The following is a 26,741-nucleotide window of genomic DNA, read 5'->3' as shown; positions in this document are numbered from 1 at the left end:
TCCCTCCTTCTCCGGCGCGTGATTGGCTGCCCATGGTCCGGGGTCGGAGGTCACGCTCCCGGCATCCCGCGGGGGCGGGACGGGCTGAGGGGAGAAGAGCGGCAGGGAGGGGGGCGGGGTGGCGCGCCGGCCTCGGGCCGAGGACTAGTCCCAGGGAAAAGAGAGCGCGGACTTGGCGGGGTTGGGCAGGGGTCCCAGGCTGTAGCAGAGGAAGAGGAGGTGGAGGAAGAAGAAGAAAACGAAATAGAAGAAGATCCGGGTCCCAGGAGGGCCCGCACCGGCCGCCACGATGCAGGAGCTCATCGCGAGCGTGGATCACATCAAGTTCGACCTGGAGATCGCGGTGGAGCAGCAGCTGGGGGCGCAGCCGCTTCCTTTCCCGGGCATGGACAGTGAGTGAAGCCGCCGACCTTCCCCCTCCCCCCTTTCTTCTTCCCGCCCGCGGTTACGCCAGGCTCTCCGCTGGGGAGAGTCATGCCCCCATTTGACAGATGGGGCAGCCGAGGCCTAAAGAAAAACGGGTGGTGTTAGCTCAGGGTCGAGCAGCCAGGAAATGAACCCAAGCTGGGACTCGAACCCAAGTCTTCCTGTCCTAGACTAGTGTCCTTGGCTTCTAGTGCGTGTACGAATGATAGACCGCCGGGCATCCGCCTCCTCGGTATGAATACACCTCAAGTAGCTGCACCAGGCACCTGAAGTTGGCTTTCGACTAACACCCTATTTCCTGTCCCTCTTCCTTTTCCCTCTTCCCCACCTCCCATCCCCCCACTGGTTTCCCCTTCTTCCTCCCACTCCACTGTCCTGAGCCCTCTGAGTTTGTCCCGATTGTAAGTATATGATCCCGTATCCATTGCTCCTCTAACTCATGGGAATTGGGGATATTTACACCGGAGAATGGAGACCCAAGGGGAGGGAGTATTGCTTAGAGTTGCATTCTACTGTTTGAAAGGTTGGCGCTGTGGAAAGAGGGATTACAGTCGTTTTGATTGGCCCTCTAGAGCAGAACCAGTAGCGTAGGGTAGAATGATAATAACAATAATAATGTTAATAGTAGTACTCACATTTCTACAGTGCTGTTTTTAACTGAAGCCTAGCAAGGAGTTAGCATATATGTTATTATCTCCATTTTATGAACAGGAAATTGAGCCTCAGATGTTCGATGGGACTTGGCCAGGCCACAGAAACTACTAAATGGCAGGACACTCAATTCCAAACATCTTTATCTTTTTTAGAGATAGTTTTTTGTTCAATATTAAGAAGTTTCCCCTCATAAATTAGAGCTGTTTAGAATACAGTAAAGCTTATACTTCAGTGTAACTAAAATCTCATCATCCCAGTCCCTTTTAAATCTAGTGCCTTCCCTCTGTTATTTCCTATTCATCACCCTGCTTTGTATTTATTTGCATGTTGATTTCCTTCCATTTGTCTCTTTTGTATATCCAGTGCTCAGCACTGTGTAGCTTATAGTGGGTGCTTAATAAATGTTTGGCGATTGATTAAGTGTAAAAAAATTATCCCATGGTCATTTGGGAATACTTTGTTCCATTTATGGCCATCCCATTTTAGAGAGAACCATAAACAAGTTGTAGTTTGTTCAGAAGAGGATGACCAGTGAGGATGGTAAAGGGACTTTGGTTGAAGGAACTGGGAGTATTTGGTCTGGAGTAGAAAAGACCTTGTACACTGATAGCTGACTTAAAAGTATTTGTGGGGCTGCAGCCAGATGGCTCAGTGGATAGAGCTCTAGGCCTGGAGATTGGAGGGCCTGGGTTCAAATGTGGCCTCAGACATTTCCTGCCCAGGCAAATTATTTAACCCCATTTGCATAGCCTTTACTGGTCTTCTGCCTTTGAACTGATAACTAGTATTGATTCAAAGACCAGAGGTAAGGGTTTAAAAAATAAAGTATTTGGGTTAGGATTAGAATTAGAACTTCATTTAGAAGTATTAAATTTGTTCTGATTGATCAGGAACTAAGAACAGTGAATTTGCATGAGATGCTTTGGCAGATTCAACTTTTATAAAGAAAAACTTTGCAATAAGAGCTGGCAAAAATGTTTCCCATTGACTTAATATTTTCAAGCAGAAACTTTAAAGATGATCACTTAAAAATTTTTTTTATTTAATTGATTAAGAACATTTGTCCATGGTCACATGATTCATGTTCTTTTCCCTCCCCATCTCCCACCTCTCCTTCTGAGCCAATAAGCAGTGGGTTTTACATGTGTTATTGATCAAGACCTATTTCCATATTATTATTTGCATTTGCATTACATTGATTGCTTAGAGTCTACATCCCCAATCATATCCCCATTGACCCATGTAAGATGATCACTTTTGGGGTATCTAGTAAAGAGGAATTCCAGGTCAAGTACAGGTTGGACTAGATGACCTTTGAAACTCCTTCCAGCTCTGAAATACTTTGTCCATGATGCACACACTTGGTGCTTTGCATTGTAGCTTTTGAGGGGACAGTTTGGTAATCAGATTCTGGGCTGGGCAGCCTGTCCTGTTGCTGTGGATGGTGAAGCAGAGAATTAAGGAGCAGTAGTACATCTACTGTTCTTGCAGGAATATCTGTGCTTTTCAACCCTCTATACAAAACTGATGAACAAAAGAAGCTTCTTTATTCCTTCTTTCCAAGCTCAGTATTTGAACAGCTCATAGAACTATTTATGACCTGGATAGATTGATGCCTGCTCTGAGATCCTACAGGACTTGTTATTTTTTTTAAACCCTTATCTTCTGTCTTAGAATCGGAAGTATGGTTTCAAAGGCAGAAAAGCAGTAAGGACTAGACAACTGGAATTAAATGACTTGCTTAGGGTCATAGAGCTAGGAAGTATCTGAGGTCAAATTTGTACCCAGGCCCTTCAACTCTAGGTGCTACTTCTAGGACTTGTTACTTAGGCTACTTACCAACTGCTTGAAGTTTTTTTCTATCTGGAACAAATTTCTTCTTTCTAACTAGATGAATTAAAAAAAAATTTTTTTTAAACCCTTACCTTCTGTCTTGGAATCAATACTGTGTATTGGTTCCAAGGCAGCAAAGTGGTAAGGGCTAGACAATGGGGGTTAAGTGACTTGCCCAGGGTCACACAGCTGGGAAGTGTCTGAGGTCAGATTTGAACCTAGGACTTCCTTTCTCTAGTACTGGCTCTCAATCCACTGAGCTATCCAGCTGCCCCCTATGAACTTCTTTAAGAAGTTTTAGATTTTAAGTAATTTAGATTTTACACTTGTTTTCCCTACTTTGTCTAGCAGAAGACCTTATTTTATTGACCATAGCAGCCTTTCTAAGTATTGATTTTCCATACCGATGCTAAAACTTGGCTAAGATTTATCACACTCTACCCAAATTATTTAATTCCCAAGTTTTATCACTTTGCCCTTTGTGTGACTCCAGTGAATTCTTCAGACTTCAGAGTTTGCCCCTGGGTCAAGGTGGTGGGTGAGAAACTTTTGGCTTAGTTTTGCTTCTGTGAAGCTAATCATAATCTCAAATATAACCTTCAGTCTTTATGGAAGGTGACAGCTTTAATCTTTTAACTTTTGAATGTTCAATTTCAGGATTACTTTTTTTGTTGATACTTATAAAGACCTCAAAGCAAAAAGTCTGACTATCTGAGGCCTTACTTGAAAGAGCTTCAGAATTGAAGTCCATTTCAAAAAGCCTTTGAAATTTGGACTAAGTTGTTAGGTACAGGGAGCTTAATATAAAGAAAAACTTCCTGATAATTCAGAGCACTTCACTAATGAAAGAGACTACTTTCCATTTCAAGAGATGGCATCTAGGCCTTCTTTGAAAGAAATGAGAGATTTATCTCGCCAAGAAGTGAGGAGTATAAGGGCATATAATGTGTGACCTCCTGTACAAAGTCAGACAAGTAGGAAAAAGAACAGGGACCCCCCTGTTGCAGGCTGATCTGACTTAGAATCAAGAGTGAGTGAAAGGGAGTAAAATGAAATCAACCAATCAGTCAAGAGACATTTATGAAGCACCTGCTATGTTCTATCATCTGGGGAGGCAGAGACATGAATAAGAGTTGCCATCCCCCTACCTCTCTGCATGTACATTTATACAAAGTACATACAAAGTAAGTCAAAAGTAATTTGAAGGGATAGCACTAGCTGCTGGGAGGCTCAAGAAAGCATCATGTAGAAGGCAGCATGAGCTGAGATTCCATGAAACAGAAGTGAGAAAGGAGTACATTCTGCTCAGGAGAGACAGTATGGAAAGGCATCAAGGTGTATGTAGCATGTGGATAAATAGTAAGAGAGCCTGGGGGTGGTGGTGGGGGTGCTGAATTATAGAATATAGGAAGAGGAATAATATATAAGGTAGGTTGGAGCCAGGTTGTAAGAGGCTTTAAATGCCAGATGGAGGAGTCTAGAGGTTATAGGGAGGCCTGGAATTTATTGAGTTGGGGGGGGAGTGCCAGTGGTTGGACCTGTGTTTTAGGAACGTCACCTTGGCCACTATGAGAAGATGGATCTGGGAGAGGAGAGACTTGAGCCAGAGAGACCAGCTGGGAGTCTATTGTAATGGTCTAACAGACATGAACTAGGGTGCTGGCCATGTAAGTCAAGGGAAGGGGACAAATGTGAGAGATGCTGTGGAGGTAGACAAGGATTGGCAACTGGACAATTTGACAAGATATAAGTAAGACATGCTAGGGTAATGATGAGTCAGAGATCATTCAGTATTGAGAACCTGGGTGACTAGAAGAGTGCTAGTGTCTGTAACAGTAATAGAGAAGTTTGGAAAAGAGGTGAGATTGGGAGGGGAAGATAATGGGTTCTGTTTTGGATATAGTGAGTTTGAGATGTCTTCTGGACATCTATTTTAAAATGTGTGGGAGATAATTAGTGATGGAGGACTGGAGCTCAGAATAGGGCTGGGTGTATAGGTCTAGGATTCATTTGTGAGGAGATGATAATGAAACCCATGGGAGCTGATGAGATCACTGAAGGACCCTGTGGCCTTGAAGCTTACAGTCAGGAAGTGATATATGACTGATAATGTAGCAAAGGAGACTGAGATTGGCAGTCAGACAGGAGAAAGCAATGACATTAAAATCCAAAGAAGAGAGAGTAGTCAGTAGGGACAAATGTGGCAAAGAGAGATTAAGAAGCCTCCTGAGTGGGAACATTTGATTTTGCACTGATAACTTTGGAGAGAGTAATTTCATCTGAGAGATGAGATCAGGAGCTAGCTTCCAAAGCTTAGAGAAGTGAGTGAGTGGAGAGGAAAGGAAATGGAGATGATGATAGTAGGAGTTTGACTATATAAGAGAAGAGACATGTAGGATGCTAATTTGAGCAGAGGAAATAATCAATTTAGAGTTTTTTTTAATAATGGGGAGACTTGGTTAGGTGTGTAGGAACAAGGATGAATAGAGAGAGATTAGAGACAGTATGCTAGAGGAGACGGGAAGGAATCAGGATCAAGGACGAATGTAGAGCATTTGGAGTGGCAAGGAGAAACTTTTATCTGTTCATCACATACATTCTAGAAGATATTAGGAGAGAATGAGAAGTGATTTCAAAGGGTTTTGAAATGTAGAGAGGAAAAAAAGAGCTCATGACAAATGGCCTTTGATACATTTCTTGTCAGATAACATTTGGTATTTCTCCTCTTCACAGAGTCAGGGGCTGCTGTCTGTGAATTTTTTTTGAAAGCTGCCTGTGGAAAAGGTAAGAAGGACTTCAGAAGTCCTGGACTATTTCCCAATCCCCAGGTTTAGACTTGCTAGTGTACCCTCTGAGATAGGCAAAGCAAGTAAGTGTTATTCCCTATCCAGATGACAAAAATAAGCAGGTGATGTAATCTTTTGTATATACTCTCTTTTTTGTCACCCACATTCTGGTTTTCTGTACGATTGGGATACAATGGGGATCACATCCAGTTCTGATCTGTTAAGCAAATTGCTTTTCTGAATTAAGCCTTTGCCCTTCTCTAAGAGGCAGATCACTAACCCCCAAATCTGGGATTCATTTAAAGATACTTTGTCACTCCTTATACCCTGACTGAACTGAGTAGGTTCTCTTTGTCCTGAAGTAGACCCAGAATTTGGATAACCTTCTTTATCTTTTAAATGGAAGGAAGAAGTTGTATGTTATTTGATATAAACTTTTTATTACTGAACGTAATGGTAAAATCCTGATGCCAACTCTTAGCATCTTGTGTTCTTCCAGGTGCTTTGACTTGCCATCTCCTTTGATCCTCCCAACAGACCTGTGAGGAAGGCAGGGCCAGTGTTATTCCCCTTTTACTCATGACAAAAAATAAGATCCAAAAATTAAGGGACTTGCCCAGGTAACTTAGCAACAGCACTAGGTCTCCTGGTTCTTTCTACTCTACTGCCCTGTCCTTCCTGCATACCTTACATCCTTTGAGGGATAGTTGAAAGGAGATGGATGTGTAAACCTTGGGTACTTTGATCTCAGCAAGCTCCTTTAGGATAATTTGGCATTGCCCTTGGGTCAGTGTGGTGCCTGGAAGTAGAAGATAATGCAGTACAACCCCCCCCCCCCTCCCCACTAATGTCTTGGTCTCTTTTGGCAGGGGGGATGTGCCCATTCCGTCACATTAGCGGGGAGAAGACTGTTGTGTGTAAACACTGGCTTCGAGGACTATGCAAGAAGGGAGACCAGTGCGAATTCCTGCATGAGTATGATATGACCAAGATGCCTGAGTGTTACTTCTACTCCAAATTCGGTAAAGGGTGTGGCCAGGCCAGGCAAAGGAGCCTAGGGCCATGCAGCCTTCCATTCTGAATCTCTTTGAACCCTCACCCCTCAAATCAGCAGCAGCCTTTTGGAGTAGCTGATGGTGGGACACTGAATCAGAAAGATTAATGCCTTGCCCTGAGTCAACAGCAAATTGGTCAGAGTATCAAAGCTAAGACTCTATTAGTCCTAATCTGCTTTGTAGTAGAAATTTAGCTAGATGACCAGGGTTACCACTTTGTGGGTTACTTTTGTAATTCATACTAATGTCTACCACTTCCATTAAATCTCATTTTTCTGAAGTGGCAATTAATTGGACCCAGTCAGCTTTTTGATTGGTTTCTTGCACCTTGAGGTCCAGTCCCAGGTATGTTAGCACCTGGAAGAACTTTGGAGGACTCACTTGCCCCGTGGACTCAGATTATTAGCCCTATGTAGCCCAGAATACTGGGGCCTATTGCCATGGAGCAGTAGAGCCCTCCTAGTACTTATTTTTGAAAGAATGCTGAAACAACAACTGGGCCACCTTGTGGTCTCTAATCCAGAGATACATCATAGCCAACAGTTGTTGTGAGACCACAGCTGCCTAGTGCTAGTGGGAATGCATAGTATTCTGAGTTGTAGAGGACATTTTACAAGCACGTGAACATCTAGTTCTATTGGTCTGTCTCTTCCTGGAGGTAGATTTCCCAAGTATGGTTTCTGTGGTTGGTAGAGCATGGGCAATTAGAATTCCCTTTAGAACTGGAGTAGGCTTCCTGAAGGTGTCTTCTGTCCCTTTCTTTTTTTCTTCCATTGATGGCCTAATTTGGGTTTAGAGAGTTGCAATGTAGCAATGGAAATGCCAGCTCAGCCATATGATTTTAAAATACTTGTCATCACAGGAGGCAGTAGTACATCTTAAATGTATATTCTGTAGGCATCACTGTGCCGAAAGAGGCATAGACTTGGGGTAGCTAGGTGGCTCAGTGGATTGAGAGCCGGGCTTAGAGACGGGAGGTCCTGGATCTAAATCTGGCCTTAGACACTTCTAGCTATGTGACCCTGGGCAAGTCACTTAACTCTCATTGCCTAGCCCTTGCCACTCTCTGTCTTGGAGCCAATACACAGTATTGATTCTAAGGTGGAAGGTAAGAGTTGAGAGAGAGAGAGAGAGAGAGAGAGAGAGAGAGTGCCAGCGAGAGCGCGCGAGCAGCAGTTACTGATAATGATAATTTTTTCAGAGGCACTATGGTCTTCATTTTACATGGAGATAGGCATAGGCATCTTCTTTCACAGTGTTGAAAAAATAAAAAGTGGTGGCAGATAAGAATTGGAGCTAGGAGTTCTTTCCTTCTATTTGAACAATGACCACATGGCCCAAATTCTCTTCTAGCAAGGAGTTGCAACTTCTTAACAAAGGCAGCGAAACAGCAACAGATGGCTGGAAGCCTATTCCTAACTGATACAGGGAGCGTAGGTCCCCAGGGAAACAGGCCCAAGGTGAAGCATGAGCTGGGTGCAAGAGTGGGCTGAGTGGCTGAGAGATGGAACTTGGTGTATACTCTTTTGCAAGCCAACCTAGATTATTGTGGGAGACTCTTACCACTTTGCCATGTGTAGTTTTTTCTCCTGTCCTCTCACCCTGTGCTTTTGAGTTGTCTGATATGCCTATGTTTGGACTTCTGCTCAGGGGAGTGCAGTAACAAAGAATGTCCTTTTCTCCACATCGACCCGGAATCCAAGATCAAAGATTGTCCTTGGTATGACCGAGGCTTCTGCAAGCATGGTAAGTCCAGGGAGAAGTGAGTTTGCTCCTTTGTCTTACCATGTCCTCTGCTGGTTGATGGCACTAACCTGGTCCAAGGGCAGAGAAGGAGTTTTCAGCATCAGTTTACTTGTACATTTGGGATAGAAATGATAGGCTATAGTCCCTTTTCCTTGGGCCTACAGTTTAGACCTTAAAGACGAATTCATTTACCATAATATCCCATGTCAGTACAGCCAATTCTGAAGATGGTATTGATCATTTTGGGCATCCTTCGCTAACCCCTCACTCAGCAGTTTGAGAGTATGTAGCTTGTGATTTCTGTTTCATTCCACTCCTTTGGGATTCATCCTTGGCAGAGGTGTTCTGCCAGTGACCCAGATTTACAACCTCAGAGTCATCCTGGACTTGGGATTCTCACTCACCCCCAATTTCCAGGCATTTATTGTCTTGTTAATTCTAATTTCCTTCTTTCTACTCTCATGGTCACCACCCTAGTTCAGACCCTCCTAATTATTATAATAGCCCCTAAATGGCCTCCCTGTTTCTGGGCTCTTCCCTCTCTGATCTATCCTCCATATAACTTATTAAAATCATCTGTCTTGCTCAAGAATCTTTGTTGACTTCCTTTTGCCTCCAGGATAAAATATAAACTCCTTCACTAGACATTTAAAGACCCATTGCAAATTAGATTCAGCCCATTTTCCCAGATTTCTTTTCTATTACTTTGTTTAATGAATTTTACCTTCTAGCTAAAGCAGTCCCTACTTACAGTATCCTGAACTTGGCATCCCCCTGCAACTTCCATGCTTTGGTGCCTTGCATAGGATGCCTCCCATCTGGAGAACAGCCTCTTCTTATTATTTATTACCTCTTATTTATTAGCTTCCTCAAAAGTATAGCTCAGGTACCACTTCCCACAGAGGGCTTTTCCTGAACCTTCTGGTTCTCTAGACTCTCCTTCATCAAATCATATACATTTTGTTTGTTTCAATGTATCCACCTGCTCGAGGGATTCCTAGTTTTTGGTGTTTCATGAAGCCTTTTGACAGTCTTGTGAAAACTATGAATCTCTTTTTAGACCATATGTTTTAAAAGCATATAATAAAATTTATAGGATTACAGAGAAAGCCAGTTATGTTGAAATATAGTTACAGGAAAAAAAATAGAGTAAACAGAAAACGAATTATATTAAAACAATTATAGGGGAGGAAAAGAACTGCTTTCCTAAGAAAATGGAAGCTCCTTGAGGGTAAGGACTGATTTCTGTTTAGTCTTTGTATTATCCGTGGCCTAGAATAGAGCCATATAGGAAAAGGAGCTTAATAAATGCTAATCGATTGGCTAATGGAAAAGATATTACTTATTACTTATATCCATAAAAAGAGCCCAAGTGACATAAACAATTCATACTGGTTGCTTGATATTAACTCCACTTTGCTCTTCCATATATAGCACTGAGATTTTTGTATTCCTTGGTTGTTTAATTCCTTTCTTTTCCATTTCAAGGTTGATCTTTATGTATTTTTAGTTATATCTTATCGTGTTGAAAACTGGTGGGAATATGAGAGAGATCTTCAGTGAAATATGTTCTGGGTCTTATTAGGGCTGTCCGTGGTCTTGGGAGCACCTCAGTTTTCACTTTGAAGAATGTAGGGCTCTATGCTACTTGATTTTTCAGGTCCCCTCTGCAGGCACAGGCATACCAGGAGAGTCATTTGTGTGAATTACCTTGTCGGATTCTGTCCAGAAGGGCCTTCCTGTAAATTCATGCAGTGAGTATCTTCATTCCCTCCCTCCCCTACATGTCTTGATTGAGTAGTCAGAGCCCAGTTTGGACTGAAATTTGCTTAGTACTTGTAAACTGATCTTGGAGAGAGAATTCCAGAATCTTGACTCACTGAGAGTTCTCCCATACAAAATTCCTGACAAGTGATTATTGAACATCTGTCTAAAGACCTAGTACCTGGGAGCTTACTGATACAGTCTCTTTTTAGGTCTCCTAGGAGAGTTTGTGCAATGTGCTGTGCTAGAAGCTAGAGGAGAGAGCTAGATAAAATCTTTGGCTCAAGTACTCTAGCCATTGACAGTATGGTTTATCCTACAGGGACTTGAAGGATTTTCAAACCCATTTGACAAGTCCTTTCATGGTAGTATGGGACTAAGATTTCTTTTTTAAAATATTTGCAGATAGAATATTTAGGACCAGGATTTGCTCTCTACATAGGTCACTAGCTAGTTTTCCTTGAGGGATGATTTTAGAACAGGAAGCTATCTACTTCTAGGTACTAGCACTGCCACCTATGGCTACGTGCTTGAAATGTTACCTTTTTATGATGCTGCCTTTGGAGTAAGGCTTTGGCATCCTGTTAAATATCCTTGAGACTAGCAGTACTTTTGAGTCTTACCTGTTATCTTTATCTTAGTTTGAATGAGTTTATAAGTCTTTTTTTTTTTAAGTTTTTCAAATCCTTACTTTCTGTCTTAGTAACAACTCTAAGGCAGAAGGGCAAGGGCCAGGCAAACAGGGTTGAGTGACTTGCTTGGGCTCACCTAGCTAGTATGTGTCTGAGGCCAGATTTGAATTCAGGCCCTCCTGATTTCCTGACTCCCAGCTTGGCAGTCTATCCACTGTGCCACCTAGCTACCTCTCATAGCCTTCTAAAAAATTATTTATATTGATATCTTTTATTTTATATCACCTTCATTTCTGGATATATACCTCCTCTTTTTGCTTCCCATCCCTTGAAAAAGAGAGGCAGAAAAAGCTGCTCAGCAATACCAACTAACACATCAGCATCTGACAATTTCTTTTCCACACTCATCGTTCCCTATTGCTGCAGAGGGAGGAGGGAAGTACATATTAAACTTGTTTTTGAACATTTATTAGGAGTAGATTATAGAAATGGAAATACCAAGGACTAGGCCTCCAGGAGGGGAGGCTCATGGTACTGAAAAAAAATTTCACCTACTTCACATTATTGAATAGAGCTATTTTGGGGATAGATTAATTGAGAGCTAGTGAAATTTTTCAGGACCTTGCTGTTAGTAGGTACAGTGGTAAGTGGTAAACAGAGTCTCAGAGTCAGCTTGTGGGCATACTTTCAGCATGCCACTGTTTGCAGGCATCTTTCTTATCCCCACCTCACCCCCTACTAAGTCTCTACTTCTACTTGGTAGAGGTCATAACACTGACACCCTGTGTTGATGGGATAGACCTGTAGGCTTTCTGCTTCTTGGATGCAGAAAAAAGGGTTTATGGAATGCTCACCATAATAATTGTTGACATTTATATCGGGTTTTGCATTCATACTTTTTACATCTCATTTGGTCTTTTTAAACATTTTTTTTTACTAATTACATATAATATCAAAGTTATAGGATCCAACTTTTCTCCCTCCTCTTCCCTCCCTACCCGTCAGCTGGGTCATGTCATTTGGTCCTTATGGTGACTCATTTTACATTCCCACTTTTCAGATGAGGACACCAAATACTTGCCCATACTCACATAGTCAGTCGCTTGACAGGTGGGATTTCAGCCCAGGTTTCTGCTGATTCCAAGTGCTTGTTACTCCATACTGAGAATTTTTTGTAAGATTTTGTGTTAGGCTTTGGGGAGGATACAAAATAGAAGATGGTTCCTGATTTCAGGGAGTTTATTACATTGTAAGCAGAGAACTAAGATATAAATATATGAAAAAATGGTAAATACCTAGTGAATGCTACAGATAGTAAGTGAGAAATCAGGACAGGGAGATATCTTTGGCTGAAGTAGTCCAAGGAGGTAGCCCTTGAAGTAGATCTTGAAGGAATGGTGGGAGGGGCAGAAAAGTGGGTACTTTATTGGTCTTGTCTTGAGCATTTGGGCCATGGAATCCAGACTGGCAGGAAGATGAGGCTGTAATTACCCCATTGATGGGATTGTCCAAAGATCCAAGTTTTAGAACTGAATTGTTTACCTTTCTCTGTGTCTCTATTTGTGCCTGCTAACCAGCCCTCGATTTGAATTACCCATGGGAACCACAGAACAACCACCCCTGCCTCAACAGACACAGCCTCAGGCAAAGGTACTGTACCCATCTCCCCCTTCTCTACGGTGGCAGCATTGTCTCCTTAAAGTTGGCTTCTTATGAGATTTAGAAACCACTTCATGGGAACATGAAAGACACGTTGCTCCTTAGCCTTCCTATTTGTAGGGTTGAGGCCCTTTAGTTTGAGAGGAACATGAGAGTTAGAGGAAAAAATTCCCACCAACCAGTTTGTAAATCTTAAGGTACCTGGATTGCCTTTCCAGAGCCAAAATGCTGTGGTGGTTGGAATTGTTTCTAGGTCACAACTCTCAATAAGGGCTAAGTTTTAGTTTCAGGGTTTGGCTTTTGTGTTAAGGCCTGGAGGCTTGTATTCCTGCTTGAATACAGAAATAATTGAGGTGCCAGGATTTGTGAGCAGAAAAGAACTCCATGGCACCAAGAAGTACAGATAACTAATTTTCTCTGCAATGAGAGACAGAGAGACAGAGAGAGAAGAGAAGAGATGAGATGAGACGAGATGGGGGGGGGGGGGGCGGGGGAAGGGGGAGAATCTATGTCTTTATATGAGTGTGTGTGAGTGCTTGTAGGTGTATGAGAGTGAGTGTGTGTGTGTGTGAGTGTGAGTCTTTATATGATAGCGTGTATGAGAGTGTATGTGAATGCTTGTGTCCAGAGAGGGCATTAGGGTAGTGGATTTCACATTGGAATCAAGGAAAATTGTGAAATAGTCTTCTGAGGCTATCTTTTCAGATTCCTGTGGAGATCTGGCCAAGTTGGCTTAGGACAGAGGTCTTTCTAGGCTGATCAGCATGTATGATCTTGACATTTTGATCTGGTTGTTCTTCACTTTGGATCCTGCTGCCATCATGCCCTCTTTGCAGTCTTTAGGGTATTTAGGAATGGAGTTGGCAGACTGCTTCTACCCTCATCCATGATCTGTGCTGTTAGACTTCTTATCCTCCTTGTAGCAATTATTAGATTTAGACATCATTTTTTCCTCATTGGGAAAAAATTGGAGATCCTTGGATTAGGGATGATCATTCCAGTGGGCAAATGACGTGGATGACCTTGGAAGGCCTTTCTAATGCTGGAATTCTGTACTGAATATGCTTAGAACGAATCCAAGAATTTAGTTTCACAGAGATCCATGCCTTTTCAGGGCTTCTTCCCATGGGCTCTATCTTACCCTTTAAGTTTCAAAGATAATGGAATTTTCATCCAGATCCCTGGTCAGAAACACTAAAAAAGGTCAGAGCTCAAGGTACATGCTATCATCTGGTCCAATCCCGTTCATTTTATAGGTTAAAAAAATAAACCCAGAAGTCTCCAAAGGCTATGAATAACTGTCCCAAAGTTACACAGTAATCTATTGGCTCTTTCCTCTCCCCCACCTTAGTGTTTTTTCCCCTCACATCACACAGCCTGATAACCATTTGCCATGTGCATCGTGATTTAAAATTAGAACTCCAAGAATGATCCAATATCCCAATTTGTCCTGGAGATCTCTTTTGTCTTTTTTTTTTTAGTGTGTGATTTTATTTTTTTTGTGTGCAGTGTTTGCGAAGCTCATTTCGCCAGGTTGGTTTTTTTTTTTTCCTTTTGCTTGCTCCGCTGAGCCTGACAGCAGAGGAAGTCCTTCTCCCTGCTGGCTTCAGCCTTGGAGAAGTCCCGTTCTTTTTATCCATTCCCTCCCCCTCTTTGAAAAGTACATGTGCACGAGTTTTCCTCAGTAAAACCGTGTTGTGTAACTCTTTCCAGCAAAATAACAATCCACCATTACAAAGGTCGTCCTCCTTGATCCAGTTAACGAGTCAGAACTCTTCTCCCAATCAGCAGAGAACCCCGCAGGTCATTGGGGTCATGCAGTCTCAAAACAACAACGTGGGGAACAGGGGACCCCGGCCGTTGGAGCAGGTCACTTGTTACAAGGTAAGAAAGGCTGGATGTTTGCTTGGGGGCAGAGGGGCGGTGACTTGAGTATGCTTGGAAAATATAGTTGTTTTCTCATTTATCAGGAGGCATGCGGAAAGAATTAACAACTATAAATCAAATATGTAAACTTAAATATTATTCCAGTGTGAGGATGATTGATGACCCCAGAACTACTTGGCTAAAATTGGTTTTATTTCAATTCACAGAATCATGTTAGTTGGTTCATAGATGGCCTTGGAGTCCATCTCCAAACCCCTTCCTTATATAGATTAAGAAACTGAGGCTTATAAGGGGAATGGAAGGGGAATGAATTGCTTAAGCTTCCGTCAGTTAGTTAATGACAAAATTGGGACTTGAGTTCAGGCTTCCTCTATCCAAAGAAATGCTTCTTTGCTGAGTTTGAATGTCTCTTAAGTGCCAGCTTGGTATAGTATTGTGCCTGAAAGTTTAGCTAAGCTCCCCTGACCTCACAGAAGAGCTCAGTTTAGTTGAGAGGATGTGGCATGTATGAATAACTAATACAGAATTAACACTCAAGAAGGACAAAGTATTGTATGAAATCTAAAGCTGGGAAAGGTCACTACCAACTTGATGGGATGGGAATGTGAAGAATCAAGAAGAGCTGGCATGGGTTGGAAGATTGGTACAAATTTACTAAATGGAGGAAGAAGGGAGTAAACTCAAGGTACAGAGCCAGGAAGGAAGAGGGTCTGATGGAGGCAGAGTGTCTGGCTTGGCTAGAACAGACCATGCATGAGAGGGAGGAATGAGTTGGTACTGTGCCAGACTGGCCAGTGCCTGCCTTTGGTGCTTGAACTTATTTACTTGGTAGGCAGAAGGGGAGCCTGGTAAGACATTGAGAAGAGGAATGATGTGACCAGATCGAATACATAAAAAAATAATTTGGCAGTGGTGGGAATGGGGGCAAGAGTGAAAATTAGGCCCTCCATTATCCGTAAGTTGGTGAGCCTGCACCTCCTAACTCCTATTTCATCTGTTTTTCATCCCTTTCACAGTGAAAGGTCAATAGTTGCTAGAGGGGGCCCAGGTCAGGGATTTTAAACAGTAGTTAATATGGTAGTTGTTTAGTGTTCAGCTGAGGTTCAGTAAGAATTATAAAGCGTAATATTGTTTTGGGGGAGATAACTCTTCTCCCTCTTCCTCACAGGCCAGACAGACTGTTACTCAAGTCATGGCTTTCCCTCAGCTAGCCAGAATAGCAAAAGAGGAAGCTAATTTCCCAATTAACAAAGAGGGGGACCTGTTCTTGGGCCACCATCAGCTCAACATGTGTCAAGTCTTTTTTTCAGTCCCTGATGGCTCTTCACATTTTGTAGTCTCTCTCCCATCTTATCCAGCCAAGAACTTTTTGATTGGGTCTCCTGGGCCTCAGGTAAGTAATTGGCCCATCTTGCAGAAGATAATAGCAGAGGTAGGAACAGATCCCACAGGCTCTTGGTTTTGTCTACTAATCATGATACTTGGTTTTCTCAAATATTTTCTATGGTGTTTGGGGCTTTCCTTTTACCATTCTATCTCTTCTGAAACTTCCTTTTACTATTGGAAAAAAAATCTAAAAATGTTTCAATGATCTTGTTTGAGATTTATGGATATACCAGTATTTGAAAATATTCTTTTCTTCCCACTGTTTCCAGTGTGGCGAAAAAGGACATTATGCCAACAGATGCACCAAAGGACACTTGGCTTTTCTTAGTGGACAGTGATGTGTGCGCCAAAGACAGTTCAAAGAGCAGTCACCTGAGGAGCCATTTTCCTCTCCTGTAGCTATTGAGCCTGGGGAGAACTCATCTCACTCTACCATCCTTTGGATCCTTGACTTAATTGTTTAATGCCAATGTTGACAAAACTAAGGTTAAGAGACTCGATGAAGGGTTTTTCTTTTCTAAAAAATTTTTTTGAGGGTTAGGGGTTGCTAGTTTCCCTATCATTTTGTTTTCTTTTAAAAAAGAAATATGCTACTTTGTGCCTCTGGGGGTGATGCCCTCAGTTGGTATCACATGCCTGTCATTGACCCTAACAAACCCATTTGTTAAAGGGTTCGTTGTTAGTGATGTATTTAAAAGACAAGTGGCCTTCTGTGGTCTCTGACCTGAGTAAGTGACCTGAGTGACCTGAGTAAGAAGCTAGGGTCTCTTTTGTCACTCAAAACCTGGCTTTCTGCTGAATTCAGAAAGAATGCCTTGGATACGGTAGTCAGCCCTCATAGAAAACTTGATTTTTGCCTCGTGCTGGTCCGAGCAGCAAGAAGTAAACAGCAGTTCAGAGGAAAGATACAAAGTCTTGAGTTAGAAGTGCTCATTTAGAGTATATTTCTGCTTGGGGTGTCAGTTTAATTTGACAACACTCTGAGTACAACTTCAAAGGACACTAAAGTCAGCCACAGGTTATCTGTTTTAATTGATGACCCTGGTTGACAAGAAAATGCTGTATCTCACCTGTACATATGCTATACTTAGTTGTTGGATTATGCCCCCTTATTGCTTAGGTGCTGTTGGAATGTGAAAGAAACCACCATGTAATTGAATATGCTGTTGAAACTCTGTGAAACTGTCATGCAATTTTCAGGGAAAATGGGCCTATGTAAGTTTAAATGCAACCAATTTTTATGATTTTGATTAAAGCATTTTTTTAAAAAATTGTTTTCTAAGATCTGGTTTACAATAGATATCTTTGTAGGTGCGGAAGACAAATTATTTTTTCACAGAAACTGCATCAGTATCAGTCTTATGGGTCAAAAGTATAGTAAGAATGTACTAACATTGTAAGCTATTTAAGTCATTTGCTATATTCAGATAGTTGTCTTCATCTTAGCTACCTTTTCAAAAAGCCACCTGCAGATTACACTTTTACAAATTCACATTTGGCTCCACAGTACTGACTGCTCAAAGATTGAATCCATTTCTTTTATCTACTCCTCCTTCCTGCATTGCCCTTCAAGTTTCTTTGCTGGTGCTTTTTTCAAAACTTACTATTATTTCAGATTTGTACTTAGCGATCTCTTAGTTTTAGTCTTTGAGAGCAGCTTAAAAATTTTAACAAATACATCTTCGATCTGTGCCAACCATTGAATCGGCTTGCTATCAGTAGGCCAAGGGGTACACTAGGGGAAAAAACAGAATTCTAGGAATTCGAGGGTATTTGCTCAATTTCTTTGCCTCTCTGGGAAGTGCTAAAATAACAGAATCAATAAGCATTAAAAGCCTGCTAGGTGCAGGGAATATGAAGACTGAAATGAGACAGTTCCAATCAGGGAAGAGGTGTCCATAAATAAGCTTATGTGAAAATAAATACAAGGTACATTTTTGGAGTGAAGTTACTAGTAGCTGTGATAGGATTAAAAAGTTTATAAAGTATCCATTAGGCAGTAAAACTAAACCAAAAAAACCCCAAAGGAATTCTAAGAGGTAGAAGGTAAGGTTAGGGTAAATTCTAGGATGGGGAATAGCTAATGCAAGGTGGAGAGACAAGAGATGGACTATGACAAGAAATGAGGCCAGTTTGGCTGGGCCTTCGAGTGTATGATAAAGAAAAAGAGAAATATAATAAATTTGAAAAGGCAGGTTGGAGTCAAGGAAGGCTCCTGAAGTTCAACAGAGAAGTTTGTTTCTACTTCGGGCCCAGAGGTTATAGAGAACCACTGGTTCCTGAGAGGGGAAATGACACGGTCAGAGCACACGAGTAGTCATTTTGGCAGCTATCACGACCCTAACATTTCTTCTCTGATACTGTATCAAGTTACCTACCACAAATTGTAGGTTAAATTGTTGTTTTTGTGAGCATGGTGACATGTTCCCTTCTTGGTTCTTGATAACTAGTGTTTCAACTTAATAACTAATATGATACCTTTGATATGTTTTGAAGCATTTATTTTCCCCAAATATCTCAAGTAGGTTGGAGAGGTAGCAATTAAAACTTTCTCTAAGCCCAAGGCTCTCCCTACTAAACTTGGATTTTTGTTGTTTGTAGCGAAAGCACCAATGAATACAGATTAAACATATTTGAAGTCAAACACTATACAGGTTTAAACACATCCTTTAATATTGGGTACTTGGCTCTACTATTAGTAGATCACGTGATGTTTACCAAGAAGAGTTACAGCTGAAAACTAAGCATAGGGAGAAAATTAATCATCTGAAGCATCTTGAGTTTTCAGTGGTATTTCCGTCTCCGTTCATGTTCTGGAATTAGATGAAAAAAAAAAATAATTACTTTTTGTATTTATGCTAATTTGAAATAATACTTTTGGGGGGGGGCAGCTTTTCTGTAGTTTGAATATTTAAGGGTTTTAGTTGCCAAATATTTTTGACCAAGTCTTTAAGATGGGAAAATAAACTTATGTCCCATCTGGTCCAGTTTGCAACATCAGCCATTTTAACTAAAGGACATGGGGTCCAAGAAGAGTTGAATGCAAAATGGCAAGCTGTCAGATGGAAAATTAAATTTAAGAAAATGTGGCACTGGGGCAGCTAGGTGGCACAGTGGATAGAGCAACAGGTCTAGAGTCAGGATGACCTGACTCTAGGAGGACCAGATCCAATCTAGCCTCAGATACTTCCTAGCTCTAGGCAAGTCACTTTACTCCATTTGCCTATCCCTTGCCATTCTGTCTTAAAGAGTTGTTACTAAGATAAAAGTATGGGTTTAAAAAAAATAAACGTGGCACCTAGCAATATTAAAAGACCCACAGAAAATATACTCACTAAGCTCCTTGTAAGCGGCACAATAACTGAACAGGATATAACCAGCAAGCACCATAGTAACACCACCAATCCCACCTTTCTTCACATCAATGTACTTATTAAAATATGCATCATAACCTGAAGACAAAAGGTAGGCAAAGTTTATCATGGGATAGAACTCCTTCCTAAAACCAATTCACTCCATTTTTAAACACTAATGGGAAGAGCTTTTAAAGATCAAGGATAGGCCAGTCACTCCTGAAAGATTTCCATATTAGTAAAGATAAAAATAGATATGTTGTAAAATAGTAACAACAAACAATAGCTGGCATTTTTATGGAGCTTCACAAATGTTTCTCATACCTACTTCAAATTTCATTTTCTACATCTAAGCAGGGAAAATAAGCCATTTCCTATTAAGACTGACATTTTGAAAGAGATTTCCAAATAATCCACCAAATCGCCAAAACAGTGCAAGGCTTGGATTTGAGCCTTACTCCTACCTCTTAAAATCACTGGATTTAAAATTAGAAGAGACATACTCCCACCTTTTAATTTTGCAGATGAGAAAACAGGTCCAGAGTGGGATTGTCATTTGCCCAAGGCTACTCAGGAATTACAGTGGAGAGATCACTGTATTTGGAGTCAGGGAACCTGGATTTAAATCTTGGCTCTACTGTTTACCATCTGTGTAACCCCTGGGTAAGTCAGTGACTGTTCACGAGCCTGTTTCTTTACCTGTAGAAGGAGACTGTTGGACTGCTAACACATTCCATGAGTTTAGATGTTTTAAATCCACACAGTAGATTTCAGTAATGTACAAAGGGGCATGGTAAATAAATATATTCTATAGTCATATTAAAAGTGAAAAAAAAATTCCTTTAGAATTTAGGTCAACATTTTGTAGATTTAGCAAATATACAAATTCATAGGAAATTATAGTTAAACTGATTAAAAAAAGAATGAACTTACCTATTTGTGCAAATGAGTTCCTAATTACTCAGATTCATGTATGTAAATACAATCTATTGCCAAAACATCCACATGTAAAATGACTAATATATTCAGGCATAAGTATTTAAAAACCTTAAAATACAAACCTCTCCGAAAAGCATTAATAATCCCAGTAGGGGAAAAATCCCGCTTCATTATCCAGGCCGGTACCTGCTCCAGTCTGATATTTAGGAGTCTCTGCTCTTTAAGTGGTACTGACCAAAAAAAAGATAATTAAAAAAAAATCAAACTTGTTTATTTAACAGTACTTTTAGCATTACGAGGTCTTCTAGTTCTGTCACAAATCAAGCACCTAACAGAAAAATTACACTTTTAGTAAACATTTAAATAGAAGCTCCATAAGAAATTATGTATCTTTACAATGCCAAAGTTAAGAGAGTAAAACTAATTAGGATACTGCACCAACAATCAGCCAACCCTCTGATTTGAAAGGAGGTTTGGTATACACAAATGGTAAAACTTCACATTTTGCCTAGTTTTCATCTGTTTTTCTTTCATTGGGAGAAGACAAGCAGCTAGCAGTAATACTTTTGCGAAGTGTTTCTAAGCTTCCCTTTATTTTCAGCCTTTTTTTTTTTTGCTGTTTATACAGAGTATAAGGTGCAGAGAAACAAAAAAAGGACAGAGAAGATAGAAATTCAGTAAACTTACCCAAAAGGAAAAAACCCTGAAGTGTTTTAACTACAATCAAATCTCTGCTATATGGATCCCTAAGGCGACATGATTTTCCACATGGCAGTGGTTTAATTCTTTAAGCAACATACTTAGTGCTTGGCAAAAAATCTGGTGGATGGAAACATTTTTATATGTGCTTTCCCTTAAGAGTATTGTATACTTGGGGTAATTGGGAGGCTCAGTGGCTTGAGAGCCAGGCCTAGAGATGGGAGGTCCTGAGTTCAAATCTGCCCTCAGATACTTCAACCCTGGGCAAGTCATTTGGCCCTCATTGCCTAACCCTTACCAATCTTGGAACCAATACATAGTAGTGATTCTAAGGTGGAAGGTAAGTGTTTAAAAAAAAAAAAGGTACCATATAAGACAAAAAAATAACTTTCTCAAAGTCTGTTTGCTTATTTATAAATTGGAGCTTATGGCTGTAGTACCTAAAGCACAGGGATGTTGTGGGGCTTAAGTGAGAATGTATTTGAAGGTTTTGCAAACTTAGCTATTATGCTTTTCTAGTTTTAATTCTGATCTACATTGATAAGTTTACACTACTGTAAGACATTTCTTAGAATTGATAGGTTAAAACACAGGATCTATGAACTTAAAAGCTAGAAGGGACTTTAGATATCATTTAGTCCAAATCCTTCATTTTTCAGATGAGGAAGCCAAGACCTGAGTTTTGGTTAATGGTTAAGTTACTGATTCAAATTCACTTGTTTACAGACAGCAGGTAACAAAACCAGGGTTTTCATCCAGGTCCTCCAATTCCAAAACCACTTTTTTCTACTTTGCCATGATGCCCTACAAAACTTTGGACAAAATATGATTAACTTGGAGATTTGATGAGTCTCTGAAATTTGCCTTAACATTCCATAAATGATGACTTTCAGTTTGATTGCTATTTTAATATTTTTCTCCATTATGATGATTTACTTTTGTTGCTAAAACTTAAAACCTAAAATTATATGAACTAAAAATACTGATTTCTGAGTAATAGATTCTCTCAATTCTACAGTAATGGCCAGGACTCTAACATGTAATGTCTGCTGCCTTTGTTTCTACTCACAAGCTGCTGAAGAGAGCTCAAGGAAATTATGAACAGTCCTGATTGAATCCACTTCAAATTTATATTATTTCATCTGGACTCTCACTGCAGCAAAGCAAAAATTTTAATATCCCAATTAGTTGTCCCATTTAACACAGCAGCTATTCCTAACTTTTTTTAGACCTCTTAATACCTCCTACTTCCCCCTCTTCTCAGTGGGAGGGGGGGGGTCTTGCCTAAATATTTCATATTTAAAAATTGGGGCCATTAACAGACTATTCTCTTGTCCATTCTACATCTCACATCACTCAGATATCTTCTCCTACTCTCTTCTCCATTATCTACATTACATAAAGAAGTTCTTGCCAAGGCAAACTCATTATAGGTACCCTTGATCTCATTCTCATGAATCTTTAATCTCTTTCTTTATCCACAGGCCAGCACGTATCCACCCACCAGGGTGCTCATTCCTTAAAAAAAAAAAAAAACACCCACATCCTGTATCTCTCTCTTCCTTCATGGTTAAATTTCTTGAGAAAGTCAGCTACACTCAGTGCTATAATTCACTTTCTCTCCTCTCACTTGAGTCTAACCCCTCTACAATCTGGCTTCTGATATCGTTCTAACAAAACTGCTTTCCACAGTTCCTAATGATTTCTTAAGATTTCCTTTAAATTAAAAAAATATAAAGCTTTTCTCAGGCCTTTTCCTTCTTAACTTTTCTGTAGCATTTCATACTAATGATTATCTTTGCCTCCAGGACACATTCCTTTCTGGGTTTTCCGAATATATCTCTTTTGGTTGCTCCTACTCAGTCTCATTTATTATTACCATATACTCCAGGCTCTATCCTGGGCTTGTTTTCTCTTATTTGTTTATACTCTCACTTGGGGGTCTCATAGCCTCCAAGGGGTTTGGACATCTTTATATAGATGGTTTCCAGATCTAGAGATCCAGGCACCTACCTCCAGGCTCAAATCATTATCTTGAAAAGGCCATCCTCAGATATCTCAACTCACTTTCTTTCCTTCCTACCAATGTCTGCCCTTTTCCTGAACTTCTCTATTACTGCCAATGAAAGTGCCATTCTCCAAATCACCCAGGTTTATAATCTCAAGTGTTTTCCTTGGTCTTCATTTACATTTACCCCATATATCAAATCTGTTGCCAAATCTGGAATGGCAGGCCTTTTTTCTTCATTCTTATTTTTCTTCATTATTTTACTTAATATTCTAGATCTTTTGTTCCTCCAAATAATTTCCCTTTTATTTTATGTAGCAATCAATGTAAAGTATCTCTTTGGGAGTTTAATTGCTATAACATTAAATTGGCAAATTAATTTTGGTAATATTTTACTAATAATTCATATAAATTTTATAAACATCACCTTCATTTCTAAATATATCTCTTTCAGATTCTACTCAGTCTTCTCTTGTAACAAATAAAATTTTTAAAAAGGAAATTTTTGTGCATTTATTTCCCTCATCTAAAGGCAGCTGCATAATTTCCAGTTCCTTGAGACTTCAAAAAGTATGGTTCTAAACATTCTGGAGTATGTGGGACTCTTTATTAGTATGCCTTGGAGTATGTGCTTAACAGTGGGGTTCTCTTGGTCAGAATACCCAATAAAATTTTTATTTATGGGGTAGCTTAGTGGATTGAGAGCCAGGCCTAGAGATATGAGGTCCTGGGTTCAAATTTGACCAGACACTTCCCATTTGTGTGATCTTGGGCAAGTCACTTAATCTCCATTGCTTATATCTTCCCTTCTAATTCTCATTGCATTAATCCTGTTCATGCAAAAACATTTCCATTTCATGTTATTACATTTATTTATTTAATCTTTTATGATTGCTTCTCTCTCTTGCTTGGTAAAGAATTCTCCCCTGGGTATACTTGTGAAAGGTACTTGATTTAATTCTAATTTTTTAAAGTGGTGTGATCTTTTAATATCCACATCATTTAATATTTTGAGCTTATACTAATTGATATTTATAAGGATGGCTAGAAATCATTAGCTCTGGAGTGACTAAGTGAGTGGAGCTAAGTGACTTGCCTAGGGCCACGAAATTAGCAAGTATCAGAGGCAGGATTTAAACTAAGGTCTTCCTAACTTGAAGTCCAGTATTTTCTCTACTGCACCAGGAAGCTTCTCTAATAAAGGCATAAGAACAGCAATTCATCCAGGGCCTTTCCCTGTCATATATTGCCATGGTTTTTGGGTGGTACCAGTATGTAAGTTTTCTAAGAATAAGTCTAAATTTCCAATTTTAACTATTATTTAACACTTCTTAATAATTACACCCCAAAATCATATGAATATTTGCCAAAAACAAAGTATGTATTTTAGTAGCTACCCTTTTAAAAACAAATAAAAAAAGAAACCTTTACTCTCTTAGTAATCAATACTGTGTATTGGTTCGAAGGAGGAAGTGACTTGCCCTGGGTCACAAAGCTAAGAAGTGTGTAGGCCAGATTTAAACCCAGGACCTCCCTTCTCTAAACTAGGTGCTCAATCTACTGAGCCATCTAATTGCCCCCACTGTTACTTTTTACTAAAAGGAAGAGCATGCATTTAAATGAGAATACCTAGTACTTAATGTATCTGATCGTTTTCAATGCTTCTTTACAATTAAGTACCCTTTTGGATTAACTTGCTGGCAAAGAGCTCAATGTATACTGCAAGTTTTTTTACTTAGGAAAAAAGACAAAATGTTTGCCAAACCTCATCTTGCAAGGGGCATGTGCAAAATTTAATCTTAAAACAACATTTTTTTTAGTTGAAACAATTAAAAAAATTATTTACTTAGAATATTTTCCCATGGTTACATGATTCATGTTCTTTCCCTTCTCTCTTTCTTCCCCACTCTTGGAGCTGACAAGCAATTCCACCGGGTTATACAAGTATCATAAAACAACATTTATTTAAAAGATCGTAAAGAGGGGGCAGCTGGGTAGCTCAGTGGATTGAGAGCTAGGCCTGGAGATGGGAGGTCCTAGGTTCAAATTTGGCCTCAGACACTTCTTAGCTGTGTGACCCTGGGCAAGTCACTTGACCCCCATTGCCTAGCCCTTACCACTCTTCTGCCTTGGAGCCAATACACAGTATTGACTCCAAGATGGAAGATAAGGGTTAAAAAAAAAAAAGATGGTAAAGAGTAATCAATTGGTCAAGCCCAGTTCTAGACTGGCAATTTAAAATCCAGTAATTCTAATTTTCTGATTACTTTATTCATTTAAATAAACCATGACCAATGGGAACACTTTTTTATTAAGCTGTTTTGCACATTCTTCCCAATACCATGTAAGATGAAAGGAATGCTGCCCAAAATTTATAAAATTTACACTTAATTCAACATTTGTTAAGACTTGCTAGTATGGGGCACTTTGCCAGGTACCGGAAACAAAAAGATGGGAATGTAAACTCATGAAAATTACAGTTTAAGGGAAGGGAGTGGGAAGATACACACCAATAAGTAAGATTAGAAGGGAAGATAGGATGACAAAATGTTTAAGGGAGATAGAGCTCACTTTCCACATATATGTAATTCTCTAACACAATGGCAATAAATTAGAATGTTTCCTAAATCTAATGCAAAGAAATAGGGATAGATTTATTATTATAGGGAAGGAAATTACACGACAAAAAGCAGCAGATTTAAAGCTCAAAAGAGACCAAAAAATCCAAGGTTATTGTCCAAATTGGACATTATTATGTCGGACAAAATTATATTGGAATTTTGTGGCACTAAATACGAATTCCCGCCCCGAAATGTTACTTAGCTGCAGCTTGTCTCCTGTAATACAGACATTTCTGTTACCAACTATGATAAGATCACGATCTTTGATAATTTCTCCCAGTGTCTGACCATTCCTAAACTTACGCTTCATTCTCTCAATGACCTCTAAACCCTTTATTCCTCAGTACTTTCTTGGGCCACCACTCTGCCTGCCAACACTTTTCTCTTCCTAACCCTTGACCTTTTGGTGATTCAGTTCAGCTGTCTCCTGTCCTCCCGTGCTTGCCTCTGCCTCTGCCCCCGCCCCTCGGGCCTAGGCCTGGAAGCTTGAACCTGAAGTCTCAGAAGGGGCCACGACTCCGGGCCCACTAGTTCCACCCTGGCCCGAGTCCCCCGGCCCGTAGAATTTCCCATGCACGGCGGCTCCGCGGCGAAGCCCGGGCTCCTGCAGGCCTTGGCCGAGTCCTTGAGCAGAGGACAGCGGCGGCCGCCGGGCCTCTTCCCCTCGCGTGTTCCCTACAACCTTCAGCATCCCTCGGCCGGCTCGAGACCTGGCTCTGCCTGCCTTCCCTCAGCCCCAGGCAGGGCATCTCTTTCCAAAATCCAGGATCCATCACTCACCGTTTGACCCCATCTCACTACCTTAGAGTCGGACAAGTCCAGGACGCTGCGCGAGGACTGCTGGGAAAGAGGGTCGGAAGGAGACGCAGAAGAGAGCAAAGGCTTATGGGAGGCAGGTCCAAGACTGTAGAAGCAGGGCGGGGAAGACGCCATAGTGGGGAGGGAAGGCAAGGGAATGAGGTTGTTCCGCCCCACGGGGCGGGGTTAAAGTTCAGAGGCTTTTCTAATTCGAATCAGAGGAACTTTAACCTCTTGCTTTCCGTCTGTTGAAAGGAAAAATCAAGACTTTTTAAGCGCCAACGTGGATACTAAATACCCCTTCCGCATTTTTTTGATCTTCACAACAACCTGGAGAGGAAGCTGTAATTATTATTCTCATTTTAGGGTTGAGGAAATTGAGGCTTAAGTGACTTTTCCAAGGCCACATAGCTAACATGTGGCTGAGGCTGAATTTGAATTTAGGTTTTCCTGAGCAGCTTGCAGTGGATAGAGTGCTTCATCTTCATGAGTTCA

At 40.6% G+C, this 26,741-nt stretch overlaps 2 protein-coding genes across 5 annotated transcripts; one reads left to right on the top strand and one right to left on the bottom strand.

The window, feature by feature from the left end:
• The first annotated feature begins 45 nt into the window (after positions 1-45).
• CPSF4 (cleavage and polyadenylation specific factor 4) lies at positions 46-18,309 on the top strand. Of its 4 annotated transcripts, none has more exons than XM_001363760.5 (8): positions 46-392; positions 5,647-5,697; positions 6,569-6,721; positions 8,405-8,500; positions 10,161-10,254; positions 12,474-12,546; positions 14,269-14,439; positions 16,098-18,309. In XM_001363760.5, exons 1-8 carry the CDS (start codon positions 290-292, stop codon positions 16,164-16,166), a joined length of 810 nt encoding a protein of 269 aa, XP_001363797.1. In that variant the 5' UTR covers positions 46-289; the 3' UTR covers positions 16,167-18,309. The 4 variants fall into 4 exon arrangements, with proteins under 4 accessions (XP_001363797.1, XP_007498507.1, XP_007498508.1 ...); XM_007498445.3 differs by having other exon boundaries at positions 60-392; positions 14,344-14,439; XM_007498446.3 differs by having other exon boundaries at positions 76-392; positions 14,347-14,439.
• Positions 18,310-18,479: 170 nt separating this feature from the next.
• ATP5MF (ATP synthase membrane subunit f) lies at positions 18,480-26,383 on the bottom strand. The gene is made up of 4 exons (XM_007498444.2): positions 26,229-26,383; positions 20,243-20,350; positions 19,164-19,280; positions 18,480-18,641 (listed from the first exon to the last, which is right to left on the bottom strand). The coding sequence occupies exons 1-4, from the start codon at positions 26,239-26,241 to the stop codon at positions 18,613-18,615; spliced, it is 267 nt and encodes an 88-aa protein (XP_007498506.1). The 5' UTR covers positions 26,242-26,383; the 3' UTR covers positions 18,480-18,612.
• Between the last annotated feature and the right edge of the window lie 358 nt (positions 26,384-26,741).

This window comes from Monodelphis domestica, chromosome 7 (assembly GCF_027887165.1).
Source record: "Monodelphis domestica isolate mMonDom1 chromosome 7, mMonDom1.pri, whole genome shotgun sequence".
NCBI lineage: Eukaryota > Metazoa > Chordata > Mammalia > Didelphimorphia > Didelphidae > Monodelphis > Monodelphis domestica.
Note: the sequence above shows the minus strand (reverse complement) of the source record. Positions and strands in the feature narration are given on the sequence as shown.